The sequence below is a fragment of the Emys orbicularis genome, chromosome 14, assembly GCF_028017835.1.
Source record: "Emys orbicularis isolate rEmyOrb1 chromosome 14, rEmyOrb1.hap1, whole genome shotgun sequence".
Classification (NCBI taxonomy): Eukaryota; Metazoa; Chordata; order Testudines; family Emydidae; genus Emys; species Emys orbicularis.
The window spans coordinates 18,061,663-18,084,496 of NC_088696.1; the positions used below are offsets into that span (position 1 = coordinate 18,061,663).

General features: G+C 42.6%; 1 protein-coding gene across 1 annotated transcript; it reads left to right on the forward strand.

Moving 5' to 3' along the window:
• Positions 1 to 1,879: 1,879 nt before the first annotated feature.
• Positions 1,880 to 22,513, forward strand: CMTM3 (CKLF like MARVEL transmembrane domain containing 3). The gene is made up of 5 exons (XM_065416429.1): positions 1,880 to 2,080; positions 15,587 to 15,742; positions 18,122 to 18,217; positions 19,547 to 19,667; positions 20,572 to 22,513. Exons 1-5 carry the CDS (start codon positions 1,961 to 1,963, stop codon positions 20,598 to 20,600), a joined length of 522 nt encoding a protein of 173 aa, XP_065272501.1. The 5' UTR covers positions 1,880 to 1,960; the 3' UTR covers positions 20,601 to 22,513.
• The last annotated feature ends 321 nt before the right edge of the window (positions 22,514 to 22,834 follow it).

The window sequence follows — 22,834 nt, forward strand, 5'->3', positions numbered from 1 at the left end:
CCGCACACAGAGGGAACACACGCACGCAGCCGAGTGATATCAACATAGGAGCAACCAGAGCACCACACCGGTAGCATCTGACAACCGGCACCCCCTCGTGGGGTCGTGTAGTAATTTTTGTTGTCAAAAGGGGGTCGCAGTGCAATGAAGTTTGAGAACCCCTGGGCTAGACCCATTTCTGAAAATTCCATTATAGATTCTTACTACAGTATTACTAAATCAGCTTCTGTACTTTTCTATATTTTTTTCATTCATACATTTAATTCTGTCTTAGACTTGACCTCTTGCCTCTGTGCATGGTTGCAATATAGTTTTCAATTTTTTTTCAGCATTCTCAATAGTTTTGCCTTTCTTCTCTAGCAATGATGAGCTATGCTTTCAGAAGTACTTGTATGTTTGAGCTGCTGTTTCCACAACCTACATTAATATCTTGTTCCATTCTCTTATTCTTACAAATATAAAATTGTCTTCTGGTATTCCCATACTTGACTCCTAGTCAATCAGCACTTAATCTGCCAGTTTTTACTACTTCTAGTGAGGGCTCTGTTGCTATTCCATCCACTAAAATAATAATGCCCTGATTATTATTTTTCACCAAAATAACAAATAAATACATAAAGACTGAAATGTGAATTTCACAACTTAAATGGCTGGTCAGTTATGGAACGTCTCAGGTAAGAGCAGGGGTCGGCAACCTACGGCACACGAGCCAAAGGCAGCACATGGGCTGATTTTTAGTGGCATGCTGCTGCCAGCCAGGGACCCCGCTGCCGGCCTGGATTACGGAACCCCAGACTGGCAGCGGGATGAGCCGCTCAGCCTGCTGCCGGTCTGGGGTCCTGGCCCCCGCTCAGCCCGCTGCCAGCCTGGATGGACAGAAGCAGCGGGCTGAGCGGGGCTGGCAGCCGGGACCCCGGCTGGCAGGGGCCAGTGGACGGAACCCCAGACCGGCAGCGGGATGATTGGCTCAGCCCGCTGCTGGTCTGGGGTTCCGTCTGCTGCCCGCGCTGCCGGTCTGGCACGCGAAACCTTTTACTGGTACGCAAAACCTTAAATTAATGAAGACTTGGCACACCACTTCTCAAAGGTTGCGGACCCCTGGGTTAGAGAATTGTTTCCAGCACTTTAGCTATATGTACTTTGAACTAATTAAGTTTACTGCTGTGTCAATGGTATGGTTAGAGTTGCATGTAATGGAGGAACCTGAAATATGCATTGCTACCTTGTTGATGGTGTTTTGCAGCAATGTTGCACCATGATGTACTGGAATTTGGATTATTCTGGGGGCACAAGAGAAGTTGCATGCCTACTAAATTTAGATGGTAAAGACTGGGAGGCTATGCAGCCAAAATTAGCGAGTTTCAGGAACTAGCTCTGGGGTTTTGTAATGCTGTGGCACCAGGATACATTGGCGTCCAACTCTGTGCGGAGGAACAACTACATTTGTTTTCTATTTATTTTAGACATTGGGATTTGTGGAGTTGGGCCAAAAATTAGCTGGGTCCAGATGTTTCCAGCACTGTCATGCCACGGAGCATCAAAGTCTGGGTTTAATGATGTCACAGGAGCCGCTACACTTTTCGATTTGGCGTTACCTGCTTGGGAGGAGGGGGAGAATAGCCGGATCCAGGTGCTAGCGCGAGGTTTTTGCAGCGGGATGTATCAGGAAGTGGAAGTTTGGGGGCGCAGAGACAGTACAGAGGGGTGGAGCTGGGGTACAAACCTTGGCTGCCTGCCAGCGCCCAGAAGGCGGCTAAGTGCAGCAGGCCAGGCAGGGGCAGGGGGCGGAGGCGCTCGGGCCGGGCACTCCCTAGATTTGCAGATGTTAAAAGTTTTTTTTTTCACATTTCCGCAGTGTCACGATTTCCGTTTCCCTCCTTAAAAAAAAAAAAAAATCCAAGTCCCCAGGCGCTCAGCAGCAGCCCGAGCCGCCCAGGCGAGCCCCGCTCCGCTCCCGGCCATGGACCTGCCCGCTTCGGAAGATCCCGATGCCCAAGCGCCTTCGCCTGGCCTCCGCACGCTCCTGCCCTCCAGGGAGTTCCTCTGCTCCCGCAAAGGGCAGCTCCTGCTGGCCGAGTCGGTAAGGGCTCCGGGAGCCTCTTCCCCTCCGCAGCGTGGTAGGCACGGCCCGGGGTGGGAGGGACCACAGCGGTTCTGCGGTGGCTCAGCGCGGGCCTGGAACGGCTTCCCCCCACTGCTCATTTAAACAATGGGAACTAACCCACCCACCCACTCGCGGCTTCGGGCTTTGCCCCAACTCTCCCCCGCCCCGCCAGCTTCCATACTCCGTCCAGGGGGACAGTAAACTGAGCTCCCTCCCCCCGCAACCATGCAAAGTAGCTTAGTTCCTTGTCCAGTAGCAGCAACAGCCTTGGCTTCAGCCCCCTAGCTCGCCCGAAAGAGCTCAGCAGATCGCGAGCCCCTAGGCTGGCAAAAAACTCACTCAAGGAAATAGGAACCAGCTGACAGGCCCATTTGAATGGGTATAGTGGGGGGAGGAAGGGGCTCTGCTTGCAAACAGAGGACATGCCCGATTCCATTCTCAGCTCAGTGTAGCTCCCCACTAACTCCAGTGAGTGGCTTCAATGGATTTACTCCAGTGTAAACGAGAGCAGGATTTGACTCTGTATTTGGCTGTTTGTAAGTTAAGTAGGAGAAATTTCTCCCAGTAATATGCATGTCCTTTTGTTAGCAAAATGCACCCTAGGGATGACGGGCTGACGCGCACACACTAAAGTGAAAACATAGCACACAATGCCAAAGCTAGGTACAATGGGCAACTTCAGGATTAGAAGTCTGAGGTACTGTGCCTGGGCACAATGGTGTTTCCACCTTCCCAAGGTATTTCCTTTTGTAATTTTTCATTAACTTCTTGTGACTGTTTCATAAGCTTACACTGTTTACATGTTTTTGAGTGTGCACATTTATTTGGGAGTGATCCCTTTTTCAGTTTAAAAATCATAATTGATTTCTAGCTCATAGCATAACTTGTGGTGAAGTTCCATTTATTGCTAATAAATAAAGAAGTTTGCAAAGACAAGGCCAGATACCCATTTTATGCTAAGGGAAGGATGCATTCGATCTCCTTTGCAGAGACACCATTTAGTCTGCTGCCAAATCAGCATGGGCATGTAGTGACTAAGAATGAGGTTTTGTTATCCATTGAAAATACAAATGTGTTTGTTCATTTTCCCAAAATTATACTGTAGTCTTTTTCTCTAGCTCAAGATTTGAGAGCTGTGTTGGGTCTGAATCTAGAACTTCAGGTTTCGGTACTGTCTATCTGACACTATACTTACTTATTCTTAAGTTTGACAGATGGAACAGCACCACATTAGTAAGGCAGGAAAAAAGCATTAAGATTGTTAATCATATACTCTCTTGCAATGAAAGAAATTAACATATTTGAATCTCCATTTTCAATCAGTTACTCTGGAAATACCCAGAAATTTAAGCACCAAGCTCTTTCTGACTTTTTTCCTATTGAGTTTAGGTAAAAGCATCACATTTGAAAAATAGATTTTTCTTCTTGCGGGGAAAAATACTGCTTTTTAATTTTTAGATAGAATAGGCCAAGAATGGGAACCTACCATCTTTCATGTCATCAGGAAAAAGGTGTTTATAAAGGAAACCCTCATTCTATACTGACAGAGCACATCAGAAATGTGATGCTGGAATGAATTATAATTCCCTTTTTTCACACACTCACAACTCACAAAACATTCACCTTTGGACCTGAAATATTCCATGCTTGGATCCCAATCCTGCACCCAGATGTGCAAGCAAAGAGCCCTGTGCTCACATGGAGTTCCATTGGCTTTAGGGAGATCCTTTGCATATGCAGGGGTCCATGTTAGCAGATCTCAAGGCAGGATGAGTTCCTTAGTTTTTGCCCAAAGGTAAATTGTTTTGGAAAGTGAGGAAAATTCTTTCAGCAGTTTTTGCATTGCAAGAGGATTAAAACACTACACTTCTCCAATTGTAAAAACGTTATTCATTTTTTCTTCAAAACAGATGATCCTTTATATTTAAAATATTAATGTTAACTGGAGTTTTGAGAACTCAGCAACAGGTGCTCAACCACTGAGGCACCCAAAATCAGTAGGCAATAAATACATAGATCACCGATGCATGTGAACTCACCCACTAGATCAGCTTAGGGGAAGGAAACTCATACAAGGAAAAGGAAGTTGGTTTGTAGAGCAGCAACATGCAGCAGGACACCACACTCTGGCTGTACTGTTTCCAGAAATCTCACACTGTGAATGAAATGGGTAATAAGACAAATGGCTGACAGCATCTCTCTTTCCTGTGGGTTTATGGTCTCTGCTGCTGGGGTTAGCATGCTGTCTGGTATAGGGAAAACAGAGGCAGAGAGAGGCAAGAGATTTGGTTGGATAGGTGGAAAATGTCATTAGGAAATAGGGTTTGGTTTTGTAGCGTGTACCAGCTCCATTGATAATTCTCATCCCTTTACTTTCTTTAAAAATTCCAGGCAAAAACCTAACCTTAAGGCAACATTTCAGGATGAGCGATCAAGCATTTAAATTTGCTCCCTTGAGCATATGACTTAAAATATTCTCTCTATATCATTATAAATTGTTACATAACACAATGTAAACTGGACTTTTCTATACCTCCTTACATGTAATGAATTGCAGTCTTGAGACAACGTGGCTTTTATGTCTGCAAAAGACATGTGTAAGGCATATTGTTTCAGTCATGGGGCCAGATTCACCCTTCTTTGGGGGTTAGTTGGGTGAAGACAGCTTTAAATCCTATCAGTGAAGGCTGCAGCCTGAATTTACTAGCCACACTCCTTCCTAGCCAACCCACATTTTGGGCTGCATTGGCCCATGGGAGAGGGCAGGTTGCAGTAGCTATCCCTCCACTCCTGTTGGTCTTTGCCACCAAGGCTCTGTTCTTTGATCTATCCCGGCAGAAGCCAACAGACCCCCAAATTAATCTGTTCTGTGAATGATTATAGTTTTTATATGGCCAAGTTTAAGATGGTCCCATGCTTTCACATTTCAGATGAGGCCAGTTTGAAAATAGTTGAGAGATTGAGACCATCTGTCATGCAAGACAGCTCAGAAACTATGTTGCTACATTTAAGACAATCCTAACTTTGAGGCACCTGACACTATGTTGCTCCAGTTGTAAAATGATCTAAAAAAAAAGGATGAAAATGTTTCAGCTTGCTAGCTTTGGGTGTTCCAAGCTTCAAAATAATTGAATTGAATTCAAACATCTCAGACTTAAAAATCAAGCTGTCTCCAGAGTGTATGTGCTGTAATTTACTGGATACAAGGAGATAATAAAATCCCATGCCACATTACATTCTATATAGTATTAATTCACAAGTAATGTCAAATAGCACAAGGCCATAATTTATGGTGTACACACAAATGGGCAAAGTTAAGACTGAGCTTTCAGCCATAACTCTGCATTTCCTGTCCAGAGTGCTTGATCTCTCAGCCTCAGTATTCCATTCATATTAAGAGGGATTTCTGCATGGAATATGTAAATAAATTAACAAAGGTGGGATGTTTCAGAATAGGAGTTTGAATAAAATGAGACTCTCAGTGCTATAACTGAATAGTAGTGTCACATTGTTATTCAGTGGCTTGGTAAATTGCAGAAATCTATTCAGTTTGTGAGGATTCAAAGCCATGTAGTTACTAGCATGTCTCAGCGTAGACTAGAATTTCTCTGTTTAGTTATAGAGTGTATCCCGCGGCAGTGGGAGAGGAAGCGGCCGATGGCCAAGCTCGGCGGCTGCGGCTCTGGCGCCCGGGCCCGAACCCCCCGAGCCCGGGCCTGCTGCGGGGATCTAGCAGCGCGCACGCTGCGCCCAGCCCCTGGCCAGTCGCGTCTGGGCTGCTGCCCAGCTGGTGCAATCCCGCGGCGGCCCCGGAGTGGGGGCAGCAGGCCCCAGCCCGCCCGTCCCGCTCGGGTCCCGCAGGGGAACGAACAGGGCTGGGCTGCCGATGCCTCCGCCCCGGGGCCGCCGCGGGATTGCACCAGCTGGGCAGCAGCCCAGACGCGACTGGCCAGGGGCTGGGCGCAGCGTGCACGCTGCTGGGTCCCCGCAACAGGCCTGGGCTCAGGGGGTTCGGGCCCGGGCGCCAGAGCCGCAGCCGCCGAGCTTGGCCATCGGCCACTTCCTCCCCCGCGGCAGTGGGAGCTGCAGCAGCGGCTGCTCCCGAGTCCCGCTGCCCAGGGGGGAGAACAGCCGCCGCCTGGCCCCGCGGGCCGCCCCCCTACTCTCCCTACTGCCCGACTGAGTCCTGCCTGCACTGGGGCCAGGCCGGACTCTCACTCACCCTGGCCCCGCGCTTCCCCTGCGTCTCCCGGGCCTCCCTCCAGCGCTTGTGGAGGGAGGAGGAATGGCGAGCCTGGGGAAGAGGCGGGGATTCGGGGAGGGAGCCAATGGGGGGAGGAGGGGGTGGAGTCAGGGCGGGGCTGCGAGCACTTCCGGGGTCCGGAGCATTTCCTTGTTTGTCCAGTGTCCCGACAGCACATCGGTCGGGACGCAGGACAAACAAGGAAATATCGGGACAGTCCCGATAAAATCGGGACGTCTGGTCACCCTAGTCTAGTACAGCATAATGGGCACACAAGTCTGCAGTTGCCATACATCCTGCTGTGTGTTACAAAGTGAATCACATCACTAGCAGTTTAGAGAGGACCATTGTGAGCTCTGCTCTGCTAGCGAGCTGCATGCTATTCATATTGAATGAAACAAATGCTCATCATGGCTATTTACATTCATTTTTTAATAAACAGGTTTCATTTCCACTCTTTGGCTGTAATTTCTCTGTCAGAGGCAGCAAAGTGGAACATACTTTGAGAGTTCCCAGCTTTGGGGAAATCCATTACTTCATTTAGCAGAAGTTAGGCCAGTGCTGAAGCTAATTACTGCCAGAAGATAATTACTATCCTAAATTTTATTCACATAATGAGTTTCCCCCCTGCTCTGTCTCTTTCGGTCTTATCTCCTTATTTTGATTCCACCTGGAATAACTGCATAGCCACTAAGAAGCAATAACGAGGTACATGAATTCAGATACATGAGTTTTGCCTTCTCCCCCGATCCTGCTCCCTCTTACTGCCTCTCCTCTCACCCTTCAATCAATCCCTTATTCTCTGTTTAATTATTTTAATAATCTTCCCCTTTTAATTGCTCCTTTTCCCCGTTCCTGTTTGCTTTCCTTTTTCTCTATCCATTATATTTTCCAGTATTTTAAAATCTTTCCCCTCTTTATCCATTCAGTTTTTCTGCAAACCATTGTCCCTTCCCTATTGAAGATTTTGGAATCTTTTCTAAGCTCTGTTTTGCCCCCCTCTATCTCCCATACACACACCCAAAAAAGACATGCCAGGAAATCATGCAACAGACAGCGCTGCTGCTGACTTCCCTACCATTGACCCAGGCAAGATTCCTTCTCATCCATTCTGCTCCCCACTCCAAATATTTAAGTCAAACCTTCATGGTTGTCTTGGTCACTGCTTCTCTATTAAAATTAAGTGGTGCATCCCAACTCCTGTATGCCTGATGTCCCCCTCTGGGAGGCACTATAGATTTTTGTAGGAACACCGGACAAATACTCCGAATTGCCCCTTCACAAGTATGGTGGATGTTGTGACACAAAGGATGCAGAAAAGGTGATGTTTGTTTTTCTTGTCTGCTGTCTTTCTTCTCTCTTTTCAGTCTTCTTCTCTGAAGTGAGCCCTATAACTGAAACTTCCAGCTGAAAAGGTTGTGTAATCAGTGCCTCTTCTGGAGAAGACCCCTACGACTTTCTGTGACTCAGTAAATAGAAGATGACCTCTGCAGCTAAATCTCTGGGGACAGAACTTCATTTCTGTGTCAAATATGGTGGAGAATTAGTAACTGAGTACCATCAAGTCCACTCTGTGTATTTGTTTCTCCCTTTGCATGAAGTGTGTAAACAAGATGAAATAGGGAAAATTAGAGCCACCGGTGTTTACCCGCTGACTAAAGGAGATCTTCCTTGACCATACTCAACAAGCAATGTGAATATGCAAGGCAGCTCTTTCCCATGAAAAGGGAAGATAACATGTGTTTGAACATTCAGGCTGGTGGATGGTGGCCAGTGAGCCTATGTATCACTGTGCAAAGCTCTAAACTATTGCCTGGCCCTCAGTATGATCCCTGATTAACTGCAGTGGAGGGTGTACTCAGTACAGAGAGGCTAGAAATGTCCTCACTCTGCTCGTGACCTTCATTAATAGCAGCATAATCCACTAACCTTTTAAATTATATTTTATGCCTGTAACTGAATGACAGAACTCTAAGAGGTAGGAATCATTACTGATAACAATTTAGGAGCCTCAGGCACATAAGATTAAGAAAGTTTCACATAGAAGAAAAATACCTTTCGGAATGCAATAATAAAAAATAAAATTAGGCTCCTTAATGAAGAGACTGCTATTTAATATTAACTGTTTAGCCTGTTCCCTTATGGTGGGACCCTTTTTACAACAGGATATTGTTGTTGTTGCGGTCCTGTCTATGGACTGTTATGCTAGAATTGTCAGCACACAAGTACTCCCACACAGTGGAAGGGGCAGCAACCTGGCTAAACTCCCAACAGCAATTTTAGGCGCAATAAGCGTTCTAAGTGATCTCAGTGCTAATAAGGAGTGATCCCAGAAGTCAATCTTGTATTTTGGGGGTTATCATGACTCCCGCTATGCAGAATACGTCTTCTCTATGAAAATGTTCTACCTTTGCTTGCTCTGATTAAAGACAATTTGAATAACTTTCAGGAGCAGTTGAGCTTTCAATGGTTGAATGTCTTAGAACATGGACTTGTGAACTCTTCTCTGGCTAGAACAAACACCCTCTCTCTATTTTTAGCATAGAAATAGAAAACAGAATTTTTTAGAAAAATTGACCGGTTACGACTCCTTGGCCCCACTCCCAAAGCAATGGTTAAAGATGGGACTTCAGAGAAGGGATGAGTATTACATAAGGTGTCTAACTATGAAACATTCAGGTACAAAAATCACAGGCATCTCAATATACTCAGTGGCATTACAACAAAACATACTGGCTGTCAAAATCCTTTTGCAAAATGAGATCAGGTTGTGGCCAGGATAAAAGTCAGTCCCTGAATTTTATTGTCCTTTTGGATAGGTAAGACAAGCCAAGTAAGAGTGAAGCAGATAGAAAACCCCCATTTGCATTTGCAAACATTGTCAGCAAATAAAAAAATGGTTAGATTACAATGGTTTCCATTTCCCTTCTGCTTTCTTCTGAACTTCTCTCTGTCTCTTTCTCATTAAAGTCCCCAGCTATGCGCATTGGAAGTTAATATGAGTCTTTCCATTGACTTCAATGGCCGTTGGATCAGGCCCATATCCATTATAACCACTTCCTTAATATGACAGTAGAGCACAGCACAGTGGGGGCCTATTTATCATAAAAGAACTAGCATCTCTCCCCAGTTGGGGGAGGCTTTAACGTTGCTCAAAGAACTACTTGTGCCAAGAACTATAATTTGTGCCAAATTTTGCTTCTTACAGCTAATTAAGTGGGTCACTTTAACCCAGATGAATACATTTTCTATAGTCATAAACTATTAGAGAATTACCCTCAGGCATGTTAGCACAAATATAGGACCGTTTTTTTCTGCCAAAGCACACACACTGCTCTCTTTCCCCCTCTGTGAGTTTGGACTATGGATCATTGTAAGGCTTCTACTATGACGTTATTTGTTAGGACTGTCCTGGTTGGAATCTAAAGAACAAAGCTTTCTGTTAAAAGTTGGAAGCCAAGAGTTTGTTCCTATATTATAAGCAATTGTACTGGCTGATGTTAAAACTGGTAAAACCATCACCTACCTTAGTGGAAAGAATTATTTATAGTATCTACTGGGAGTGTGGTGGTGATGGTGCTAATATTATCAAATGTAATAATTTTACAGGGCTGCAGAGTTCATAGAATTCAAATCTCTGTCAGACCCAACATTTACATCACTAAAAACAAGAGACAAGTAGCATTTCACATTCCATTAGTAATACCGACAAAATTCTTCAAGTTATAAAACACTGAATAACTCAGAGTCCACACAACAGTTACTTTTTTTAAAAGCCTGTTCTTTCCTGCTTTGCTTGACACTTTTGCTGGAGTCCCGAGATGCTGGGAAAACCCCATCTGATGATCTTTTTCTGTTTTGAAGTTCCCACATCAAGAGAATATAATTAGCATCAACAGAAATCTGACGATAGAATGAGGCCAACATAGGAAAAGTGCATCTATATGGTTATTTCAAAACAAAATTCCTAGTGGATTTTGCCAGCATAAGGCAGACAATGTTGGTGATTTCATATACGCCTCTACCCCGATATAACACGACCCAATATAACACGAATTTGGATATAACATGGTAAAGCAGCGCTCTGGGGTGGGGGTGGGGGGCTGCGCACTCTGGCGGATCAAAGCAAGTTCGATATAACGTGGTTTCACCTATAATGCGGTAAGATTTTTTGGCTCCCGAGGACAGCGTTATATCGGGGTAGAGGTGTATTAATAGAATTTAAAGCTAGGAGGGATCATTAGATAATCTAATCCAATTTCCTGTATATCACAGGCCATTACGTTTCACCCAGTTACCCTTGTATTGAGCCCAATAACTTATGTTTGACTTGGATTTCAATCCAAGCACATACTGCCACTGTGTCACACACACACTAGTTTTGTGCCTGAAGGTTCAGAATCTCTGCTGATATTTGCAAAGGTCTCACTGAACACAAGCTCTCTCTCCGTATATTCCTCATTTTATTCCTATGACTTCGTATCCTTGACTTTGTGGATTTTAAAGTACACCTCACTTCATTTGCCTCAAAGTGGGTTGCTATTTGCCTTAACTGTTGCCAAAAGGTTGATCTTAAGAGAATGCAAAGACTACTCTATGTCGAATCCACCTGAATTAGCTCATGCCTTTGATGGAGGAACTCGGCTCTGCTGGCGGGAATGACAAATGTGCACCATAAAATCTGGTGTCAACATGCTAAATGAATGGAGTCTGGTATAGAAGCTCTCTGTTATTTTCCTCCATTTTTATGGACCACTCACCTCGGAATTAGGACTTTTTGCTTTTTCTTCTACGTTCGTTATAGTGTAATTCAGTTCTTAAATTGTGCTTAATACTTTTTGATAAGCCTAAGCTATGAAGTACAGTTTGGGTCTAACTCTTCCATTATTTGGATTCGGAGGGCCCATCTTTTCTGCACCTATTTATTCTTGTTTTGTTTGTCCTCATGCCCATACCTGCACCTTTCCCCATCCCCTCTGCCCTGCCTTCAGCCAGAAAAAGGACAGGAGATTTTAAAGAAGAGCAGTGAGAAATAATACTTCTCAGATTCTCAATATTATGGACCTTCCAACCAACTCCAAGTGAAACAGTGGGTCCATGTTATGTCCAGCAAATGCAAGTGCAGCAGATATGCTTATAACACAAAGTTATGGGACTTTCTATTTCCTAGCCAGAGATCAGTGGCCAGACTTATCTTGGAGGAGATGAGGGGTAGGGGAACAAAATCAGCACTTTTCAATTTGTACTTCTACAGGATACGTCATTTCTCATATTCCTCTGCACCCTCCCCTAATCCGCAACACAAAGACTTCGTCCTTCACTATCAAATGTGCACCCCTAACTTGAGTCACAAGAATCATCCACCACCTACGAACAGTATCAGTTTCTTATAACAGGTTCCTAAGGTGAAACAAGAACAATGTCATATACATATTTACCTACATCTTCCTAGGAATTTCATACCACCCCTCCCAGTCTACCACCACAATTCTAACACACCAAGACAAGATATGTTCCATCAGAAACTGCCATCTTCCAGGCCCCAGAAACTATTATTCCTTCCATAAAAATCTCAGCACTCACTTGTCTATACTCATTAGGATCAGAGTAAGGTTGCACATTTGTGACAAAAGAAGCCTACAAGTAGAGGGTGGTGGATGGGAGTAGGAGAGTATCAGAAGTGACATATTCCGGGAGAGAAGGAACATAACTGGGGATATCCCAGGGATTATTTTAGGAATTGTATAGTTAGTCATTGAATTTAGCAACCTTAATTCTAAATTAACCTTTGTGTGAAGCCTCCAAATCTTCCTCTACGACGACCTTAGTGCTAGCTGGAGTTAGAAGCTCTACTTGTATCCCCCGCCCAACTTGGTTCTGTGTTCCTCATTAATCTTTACTATAGCACCCACCTCAATCTTTCATATTCACTGCTTAATGTGGGCATGTGGAGGGAAGGGGCAGTTACAAGTGGTCACACACCTGGTCAAAAAATAAAAAAAAAATAAAAAAATCAAGCTAGGTCATTGAGGGGTGTACCTTAAGCACTGTCTTACGTGAGGTATTGTTCCCAGATGATGACAGATCCCTCACTTTTTTCAGACCACTTTAAGCACCGATTGTATCTCATTATAAATAACAAACATACCAAAAAAGCCAGCAGCTGAAACAGGGAATGAGATTACTAACAGTGTCTTCCATGGTATTCTGGAGGATGAGCTGAGTCCGTTAGATACATGAGAATCAAATGGAATATTATACACAGAGCATGAGGTTGAGCCATCACACAGCAGAACTGGATACAGGAGTAAACCATAAGTATTACACACCAAATCATCCACTCCTTTATAAATCTGAACAAACCCATCTGATATTAAATGCATGGGATGATTTATTGCTCTCAATTATTACGTTCCCTCTACATCTGGTCACAGATGGAACAATCTAATAAGGCACTTAGCGATCAGTATGAAGGTTTGTTAGTTTAATAAATTAGTAAATAATCCCAACAAGATTAAACTGCTTAGCACTCTCTCAACCTAATGTGCTTTTCAGGTATAAGTATTTGAGGGCACTGAATGACCTCTCACAGGAGTAATTAGTGACTTATATGGCAAATGTAACACTTCTTAATTGATGTACAACTGGGTGCAGGGAATATGTTGTAGCTGCAGACAGCCAAACCAATAGATCTGAAATTCAATGAGGCAAATGCATTGACCCAGGGCCGGCTCCAGGTTTTTTGCCGCCCCAAGCAAAAAAAAAAAAAAAAAAAAAAAAAAAAAAAAGGCCCTTTGAAAAGAGCCGCCCACAAAGGGCCGGAATGCTGCCCCCTTGAAAAGGGCCGCCCCAAGCACATGCTTGGAACGCTGGTGCCTAGAGCTGGCCCTGCACTGACTCCTCCAATCTAAACACTTTCTGTTTTCAAGAAGCAGTGTCTCCTTTTCAGAAAGGGCCATCTTAAACAAACACGTACGCCCCTCACTTCTCTGACACTAGAGATGGGCTTGAAAACCTCCACATTTAGGAGGGGGAATTTGAACTCATATTCTCATTTGACTTTTGTGGCTTGCCTATCGCTGTAATGATCTAGAAACTTCACTGACCTTTGTTGGGTTCAATATTTGGCTCTGTAAACGAAGTCTGGACCCATCTGTATCAGACACCTGCAAATGCAAAAATTCTAAGCATAATTGGATAGAATCATGTTCCAAGGCTGTTCCATAGCATAATCACACTTCTGAGATTAAATGAACATTTCAAGAGTGCATTCCAATTAGATTTCCATTCAAAAAGCAGCCCCTTGTGCCCATACATTTTTATGTTTGACTAATAAATAATAAACTGCCATTTAATTAAAACAAGACAGCTGTGGAGTAGTTTCTTCAGGCATAGACCACACTCAAACACAGCACAGACCTGTAACCCAGGACCAGAACCTAGCACACAGCATTTGTGAACTTTACTGATATCCTATTTTCCAGCTAGTGAATAAAATAATAATGAAGAAGGAGCACATTTGCTTCATTCTGTTTTAAAAGGAAGCTAGTGAAATACCAGTGATAATACCACCTATGACTATCTGAGTAGCAAATCTAAAATTTTGCATTTGGGAATGGTTCAGAAGAGGTGTGGCTTGCTGGGCAACTCAGTATGTAAATGTTGTGGCTTGGCATGCAAATAATATATTTTTTTAATGACTATGCTAGAGATTTTTGTTATTATATTTTGAAACCCACAAGTCAATTTGATCCAGAGAGAAGCCAGCAGTGCCACTCACCTCTAAATGGTGCCATCTTGGAATTCTGGGAGTGGAGCCTGGGCGTGCTGCTGCTTTATTGGCTTCCCATCAGTGCAGAAATGTTGTATTGCAGCTTCCCATTGAGTTGCATTAAACAATTGCCAAATATTGCTTTATACTTGGTTTGATTGTTATGGCAGGTATGTCCTCTTCTTGTGGTTGGCCAGAGCAGGCTGAGAGAGAGAGAGAGAGAGAGAGAGAGAATGAATGTTAGTTTGTGGGGGAGGGGAGATTGTTTTAATGGTTTTAATTAACACACATCTTATGGGGGGAAATTAAAGGCGGAGAGGCTGACTGGCTACAGCTAAAGACAGACAGAGCCAGAGGCCCATAAAGCTGGTCTCCAACCCTTAGACAAGTATGTCAGGCTAGAACTTCTCAAAACAAACTAGGGGGTTGGGCGGGGAGTTATTTCTCAAAATGGGTGATTTAATTCATTTTTCACATGTAAAGGTAAATAAAATTTAATTTTTAAAAGTATATACTAGACTCCATCTGTCCTCTGTCCTTCCTCCCCTCACTGAAGTAAGAGTGTATAACCCATCTGTAAAACTAAAATGACAGATACTTTACTTACCCTCACAGGGTGTGTCGTATTCGCGGCAGTCCAGTCCAACATTCTTTATCTCTATTTTGGGGCTGCAATTCAGGTTGTGCTGTATTTTTTTTAGTCACATCTCCATTGTAGAGCTTTCCTTTTTGAGCCATACTATAGCAATGCCTTTCCTTGCAGCTAGAGCATTGCTGAGAAAGTATCCATTTCTGTTGTTTTGGAGGTTTAAGGCAGAGTGGGATAAATACCCTTATACAACACACATAGTAGGTTCATTTTATGTGAACCACCACCATCTCCTTCCTGAGAAAAATCTTATTCAAGTCTGTTTTTACCAAAGCAAAGCAGTCAGTACTGGAAGAAAAACAAGAACCTTTGACTCACGGGAACCTTTGAACATTAGCAACTGTCAAAGGTTGGTTTTTTGTTGTTGTTTTTTTTATCATCATCAACAGAAGAAATTATATTTTTTTTCTTTTAATTTTACTGACAAGACTAGTACCTCTGGGCTATATGAGCAATGACTTGGATTTCAAATGGGAACTGCTTTGCCATGATTGAAATCTTAGAATTTATAAATTCATTTTCCAACTTGATCACTTAATTATGTTCCCAGAATCGTTTACAAATCAGGGCCAAATGATAGGTGTAAATCTGGAGTGGCTCCCCAGAAGCCAACTTCAGATCCATTGGAATGGATGGAGTTATTTTAAATTTACACAATTCTAAGCAAGAGGAGCATGTAGAAAGTAGCATTTGCCATCAGTCACTGGATTGACTGAAATATGCACAAGAAATCTCTCTTCAAAGCCTCTCAGAACTGCCCTGGACTCTGTCTCTGCTGTACCATGTGAATAATAAGCTATGTTTTCCCTTGTACTCTAGGTGCTGTCATTTATCACCTTTATCTGTTATATTGCATCTTCAGCTGCATCTTTCATGATGGCACCACTCATAGAATTTCTGCTGGCACTGTTTCTTTTCTTTGCATACTCCTCTAAGCTTAATGAGAAGTTTAAAGGAATCTACTGGCCTTTGTCGGTAAGTGGGATGTGAAATTCACACACAACTTCAATTGTACAGTATGAAAGTAGATGATAAAAGGGATAGAGCTGCATTTTACACTAATTGCTAACAACTTGACCTTTATTATTAATAAATTCTTTCTAGTGCCTCTCATCCCACAGGACCCAAAGTCACGTTACAAACGGCAATAGATTATACACTATAACTTTGTAGCTACCATTTTTTATGGGAGGTAACACTGTAGTTGGAGCCCAGGCCTAGGGCCTACTGACTCTGCAGTTGACTTGCTGTGTAACTTTAAGGTTGTATTCTCAAAAGCACCCAGCCTCAGCCTAACTGAGCTTTGGGCCAGCACGAGGCACTTTTGAAAAATTCAACCCTTAATCTCTGTGCCTTAGTTTCCCCATTTTGTGATGTGAGGGTAACAATATCACCTTGCTAACGTGCTCTGAGATTCTCAGTTGGAATGTGCTATACAAGTGCAGTCAGAGTAGCAGTTGCCCCGACAACACAGGACTAATGTATTTGTTGTGTGATGGCGGGAGGAGCTCTCTGACCCTTCTGGCAGTTGATACCCAATTTGTATGAAGAAAATCACCTTTAAACTGAAAAGCGGTGTATGTGATCTATAGGAAACCTGCAGAAAGAGTTGCAGGTTATTACTCACACTGACCACTGGATGGCTCTGTTGCTCCAAACACTCTCACTACAGGGAACATTTATCTAGCAGGACAATTTATTTTTGCTTAGGAAAAAATCCCAACCTAGTTCAGTTTGGATTCCTTATTAGTGCAACGTAGGGATAGTTGGTCTTAATGAGTTTTGAGTTAAATATTGGTAGAGTCTTTGGTGGATAAAACTGTAGCAGTAACTTCATCCTCTCAGGGACAGTGTACACGCTTTTAGAGCTTGTGCTCTCAGTTCCAATCTCAAGAGCCCTCTCTCCCCGCCCCTTTTCAAATAAATGCTTGTCTTTTACTGTTTTATAGCACCCTTTACAAAACCATCTAAAAAAAAATCAATTGCATATTTATTATGTCCATTACGGTAATGTGTACCAACCTCAGAATTCAGATTGCTGACCACTATTTGACCTCAAAGGAATTCAATTTCCTTGAGGATTTGTGTCTTATGACAACATCTGAGTTGTCCATCTGTTCAGAAAAGACAAAAGATGTGAATAGAGGTCAAGATATCAGTCCCCGCATCTCACAACGTTTACACGTGTATTAGCAAATCATTGTTTTTATTTGACGTACTATTTAGAGATGCCATTTCCACTGCACATTACAAACATTGATATGACATGTTCCCTGCCCCCAAAGAGCCTACAATGTCAACCATATACACAGCACATTTTACCTAGAAGAATGAAAAATTTCATCTCCCTCCATCACTTCCTTGGTAGCTTGGATACGCTACATTTCATAGACTGAACAGAATTCTCTCTCAACCTTTCATCCTTTACTTGTCAGTACACATTTAGTATAAACTATAGCTTAAGCGCTAGGCAAACATTTCTGATCAGGTACTGAAGATAATGTTTTCATTTATACAGTGGGAAATATTTAAGTACATTGTTGTGCGCTTGCTGTGCCACTCAGTCTCCTGGCTGGTACAACTGTTGCCTGGGGAGAAAATAATCACATTGATTTGGATACAGTTTCTTGTAATGTAATTAGATTCTCAGCTGTATAATTTATTCTTATTACCATCTAAGGAAATCACTGCGTACAAGATAGAACCAGCGGAATGGAGGCACTAGAAATATTTACAAGTAGAATAGGTAATCCAGTGCATGGCCCAGCCTATACGCTATGTGCTCTTGTCCTTTGGCCATCTAGTTGGTGTCTCAAGTGGCAGGGCTTTCATAATTTCCGTAGAGGCTATCGGCAGTCTAAATTGATTCCAGTTGGAAAGCTTCTGTTAATCATTTCTAGCTGTCAAACAATCATGTTCCATGCACAATCATTGACGACAAAGCACCAACTTCTGATCTCAGGAACAGTAGCATAAATCCAAAGTAATGCCTCTGTTCCTAAGTGAACTCAGTGGAAAGATATCCTTCTCGATCCAGTGTAAGGTTTGCATTGATTTCCGTGGGCTAGCTTTGGATTTGTAATGTCACTGAGATCAGATTCTAGCTACTGGAGTCAGGATCGCAGGCACATTAAAAAACTTTTTTTTTTTTTTTTTTTTTAATTTTGATTTCTCAGATATATCAAGAAAATAGCAGGTCTACATGCAGATAATAAAATAGTTATAACTATATAATCTTGAAATTCTGATGACAAAAATATTTTTAAAGTCCTCATTTTAAAAGCAATTGTAATAGGACTTTAATGTGTTACAATAATTTGACTATTTAAATCAGCACTGCATTGTGTTATACAGGATTTCTTGCGCTGTGTCACTGCCGCCATTATATATTTTGCCATCTCAATCGCTGCAGTCTCAAAATATTCTGATGGAGCATCCAAAGCAGCTGGAGTAAGTACTACAAGGAGAAAAGCGATTTCCACTTCTGCATCTTGGTGAACTGTACTTCAATATATTTGAGAAATAGCCTCATCTTGATCTCATTGAAATCCATGGAAGTTTTGCCATTGAATTAATTTAGGCCAGGATTCGGCCCAAAGAGAGGAAAAGCGATTTATTGTTTAGAACAAGGAACTGGGAATCAGGGGATCTGGGATCTGTTCCTGATGTTGCCACTCACTCATTGTGTGACCTCGCTTACTCTTGCTTCTGTTTCCCCATCTGTAAAATGAAGATAGTAATACCCATTTCTGTAAAAAGCACTGAGATCCTTGGATGAAAAGCCCTATATAGTGACCCAGGGTTGTAATTCTATTTAATAAAATATGATCCATGATGCAAATATTTTCAGACTTGTGTCTTTGCTGCCTGTTTTTGCACCGAGCAGCTGAGACAAAAGCAATGGCATTTTCCCCTTTAAACACCATGTCACCAGCACATGGACTGTGAAGTGCTTTTCCTAGGGAGATCACAGTCAGCATTTTGTGCTCAGAACCAAGACACACTCTCTTTCCATTTGCAACTTGAAGCCAAAAAGATATAAATATTTTATGCAACATAAATAATATAAATCACATTTGCATAATATTTTAAAAGATATCTTGGATTCTTTCCTCCCTGTCAGCCAGACACCTTAACCAAATCATTGGAAAGTAAATACAATTTCATAATAAGGATTTGATTTTCAATCTACCTTTGTCACTATTTTTATGCATGGGAGGTATCATATATGCTAGATTCTTAGCTTGCTTAGCTACAAAGGCCTCCTTATTTTTTTCAGCCTCCTTGTCCTGTTAATCTAAACAGGCAGCTCCAGAGACACTGCACCCAGCACAGCTCATTCAACAGCAGATGAGTAGCCTGGCAGAAGGCCTTGCAAAATGGCAAAAACTATGGAGACTGGAAAGGATCTTGATCTCCCAGATGGGAATTCCTTCAATACAAAGGGGTTTCCAGAGTCATGCTGGGTCCCGTGGGACACCTTTTGTATCTCCAGACATAGGGGCATGCCAGGTGCTCAATGGTGCATGTGGCTAGAGCATTCTGGCTGTTCTGAACTATGGAATGACCCAGAGGTGACTGGGGGAAGCCTCCTTTTAGATCTTCCTCACAAGTTGTTAGGCCCTCAAATACACTCCTAAGCCACCTTTGCCTCACCACCACCCTCCAGTTGCCCCATGTTTCCGCAACAATTTGCCTATTGTTAGTTAAGATTAGCCATTTTTGTCCTTGATGGTTGACATGAACTGCTGATGAAGAGACTATCCTTCTGTTGTATAGGTATTTGGCTTTATAGCCACAATAGTGTTTGCTGTTGATTTCTACATTACCTTTAATGACCTGGTCACGTTTCTCAAACAAGGCGGTTCCGAAAATGCCACTGAAGCACAAAAGTCAGAAGGTAGGTAAATGCCTCCCTTATGTTTTACAAGTGATCAAGCAAAACCTCTAGCTCTTATTTGACAGATATGTGAGAGTTCCCAGCATTAACTAGTCTACACAGACTCTGTTCATGGTGACCCAGAACTCGTGTGTGTTAACTATTCTATGGTACAAAGCCATTGCAGTCAATAACATAGTAACTAAGGCTTATTGATTTGAGAAAGTTAAATCGCCACCTTGTTTTAAGAAAAAATGCATTCCCCTGTGTTTTGTCTAGTCAAATTTTAAATGTGTCCACTGATGATGCTTCCTCTGGGAGACTATTCCATAGACTAATAGATCTGACTGCCACGGAGTTTCTTCCTTGCACCAAAAGGACTGTTTTAATAGCTAATACCCGTTAGCCTTAAAGATTTTCATGCCATGCATTCCCATGGGCTTTCTAATTCTTTGCCTTCAACTAAACTCACATACTGTATTGACAATATGAATAGAAGCCGAGCCATCTAGGAAGACAAGGGACTACCATAAAAGCAAGAAATGGGTACTCTCGTTGGCAAAATACAAGGCCTATAAAAGACAGCGCAAATTTTATGGAAGGTCTTTAATCGAACTCACGTCTTTTGTGAAGGCTTCCTTTTCGCAGTGACCTTGCCAATGATATCTCCACAACTTCTTTCGCTTGAACTGTTGTCCTTTGTATTGTATTTGTCTGAGACTAACTCCTGGGCAGGACTTTGAAGCACCACAATCATTTGCAATGGTATGGAAATAAAAGCTGTAATTAAAGAAATCCTCATAAGACCCTATTTTCTTTGAAGCAGCCACCTAAAATAGAGCAACAAGTCTATTTGAACAGGAGTGAAAGGTGGCACTGCAGCTTCACTTTACTCACTGCCCCCCCCCCTTTTTTTTTTTTTTAGATGGGGCCTCCGATTCGGATTCGGACTGAAGAACAGCGCACCTACGGATTGTGAAGTCAAAGGGAAGAGATGACCTAGTTCTTTCCTATTTGCTAAATGCATTGCCAGTTGAAATGTTTCCCTTTCTTGTTTTGGTCTCAGTCACCAGTACGTTCTCTCTCTTTTTCCATCACTGTTTACAGAGTCACAAAACCAGTGACACAGTGATGTGGGGGAAAGAATATTTCAGTATCACAGAACATTTCTTTGGAAACTGGCCATTTTGTAGGTGTGCAATCTTGTACCTAGATATTATCTTTTAATACGCGTTATTTCAAACTTTACACTAGATTTCTGAGTCTGAGCTTTCTTACTACTTTCCCCCCCCAGATTAAGAAGCCAATAGTATTCCTTTAGATAAAGTCTCACTACCTCTACTATCTCAAGCATTTGAAGGCACAGGTTATATTGGATGTGCAGGTTTCAGAAGGCATTTAACTATATGTCTGCTGCCTATGTGTGACCAGGAAAATGGCAGCCGGACATCTGCAACATGAGCAAATCTGAAAATGCCTCAGGTTAGCTGGTTTAGTGGACATTCAATTTTCTGTCATTTTGTAATTTTTTCTGAGGAGAAATCACCCTCTTTCTAATCTGCTTCTGTGGGGGCACATCATGCCCTTCAAATTTTATGGCAAAAACGAGGCTGAGCATGAGACACATCGTTTTAACCTTCCCTTCCTACCACCAGGGCAGAAGCCTCTACGTGCAGTCTGCACATTTAGCTCCAGTTTCAGGGGGCATGGCCAGATGGGCCTGGCTCAGAGCCATCCACATGACATCTTCTACCCCATCAAGCCTGTAAGGATTTCCGCACGAGAGACCACTGCACCATTTCTTGTTCTATGCTTTTAACATCAGTCCTCCAGTCAATAGTGTTTACCCCAGGTAGGAAACCACAGGGCTTACAGCTCCTGATAAAGCCAGGCTGCCACAGAGAATGGAGGAAACAACCTTATCTATGCTTTTGTGGTACAGAAGGGCCATACCACTGTGGAGAGGCAAACCCAGCCTCCTGACAGAAATCTCAGTGCAGCAAGTCGCACTTTCCCAGCCCTCTCTGGTTTTTCTGAGAGGGCAGATTTGTCCCTTGGTGTGGAGTTTCTAGGAAAAACTCCTGCATTTCAAAGGGTTCTCTTTAGAGAGAGGGTAACATAACCTGTCTGCAGTAGCCGCACCTTCTGACAACATCTATATACATCCCAAACAAGAACTTAGTTAAAAGAATGGCAAATTCCATGTACGGCATTTGATATGCTTGTTTAAAAGAAACTCATATGTTAACAAGTATTTCATATAGTCACAGGTCTGGTGGCTTTTCTTCTTTTCTCTCTCTCTCTCTCGTTTTTTTTTTTTAAAAGACCTCATGACACAGCAGATGGTACCAATAGAGTAAATGAAAACAGAGCTAAAACAATAAAGGCAGTTTTCGCTGGGAATAAACATATCCCACTGGTGTTTCAATGACCTGCTAGCAGCTGGCTGTTAGCCGTCCAGAAGCAAGGTACCGATTAGCAGCGTAGAGGTGTTTCAGACAGAATGGTCTGGCTTAATAAGGGGATATCTGAAAGACAACCTTCCCATTCTCCACAATCCCCATTTCCAGACCACTGAAGGAGTAACAACAATGAATGTGAGAAGTAATCAGCACTTATCTCAGGAAAGAGCCCTTTGGACTTTTTCCAGTGTGGAATTCTGCATTTCCGTCATGCTTCTCTTTTACTGTAATACGTTTACTGGCATTTACTGTGATGTTAGGTGACCTGTGGTAATTTTTACACTCTTTTTGTAATTTTAAATTCTTTTTTTACAATTTTTTTTTAAATGTACTGCATGTGAAACCCTGGAAACTAGCCCAAGATTAACATTTATAAATGATCCTGGATTATACCCTCTTTAACAGAAGCTGAGTTTTGTGTTTTCCTTTACATGTTTTTTATTTTACAATCTCATTTTATAACCTTTCACTCTTTAAACCAGATACAATAATACGGTTTGGATTAATCGTGCACAGAGCATTGTAAGAGGCAGTGAGAAACGTGCTGCCTCAGCACTCGGAGATTACAGGCTCACTGCTATATCTTTAAAAGCAGCAAGTTAGGCACCTTATACACTAACAGACGTATTGGAGCATGAGCTTTCGTGGGTGAATACCCACTACTTCGGATGCTATATCTTTGTAGAGTATAGCACACTCCTCTAACCCATGCATAAAAGGGATGTC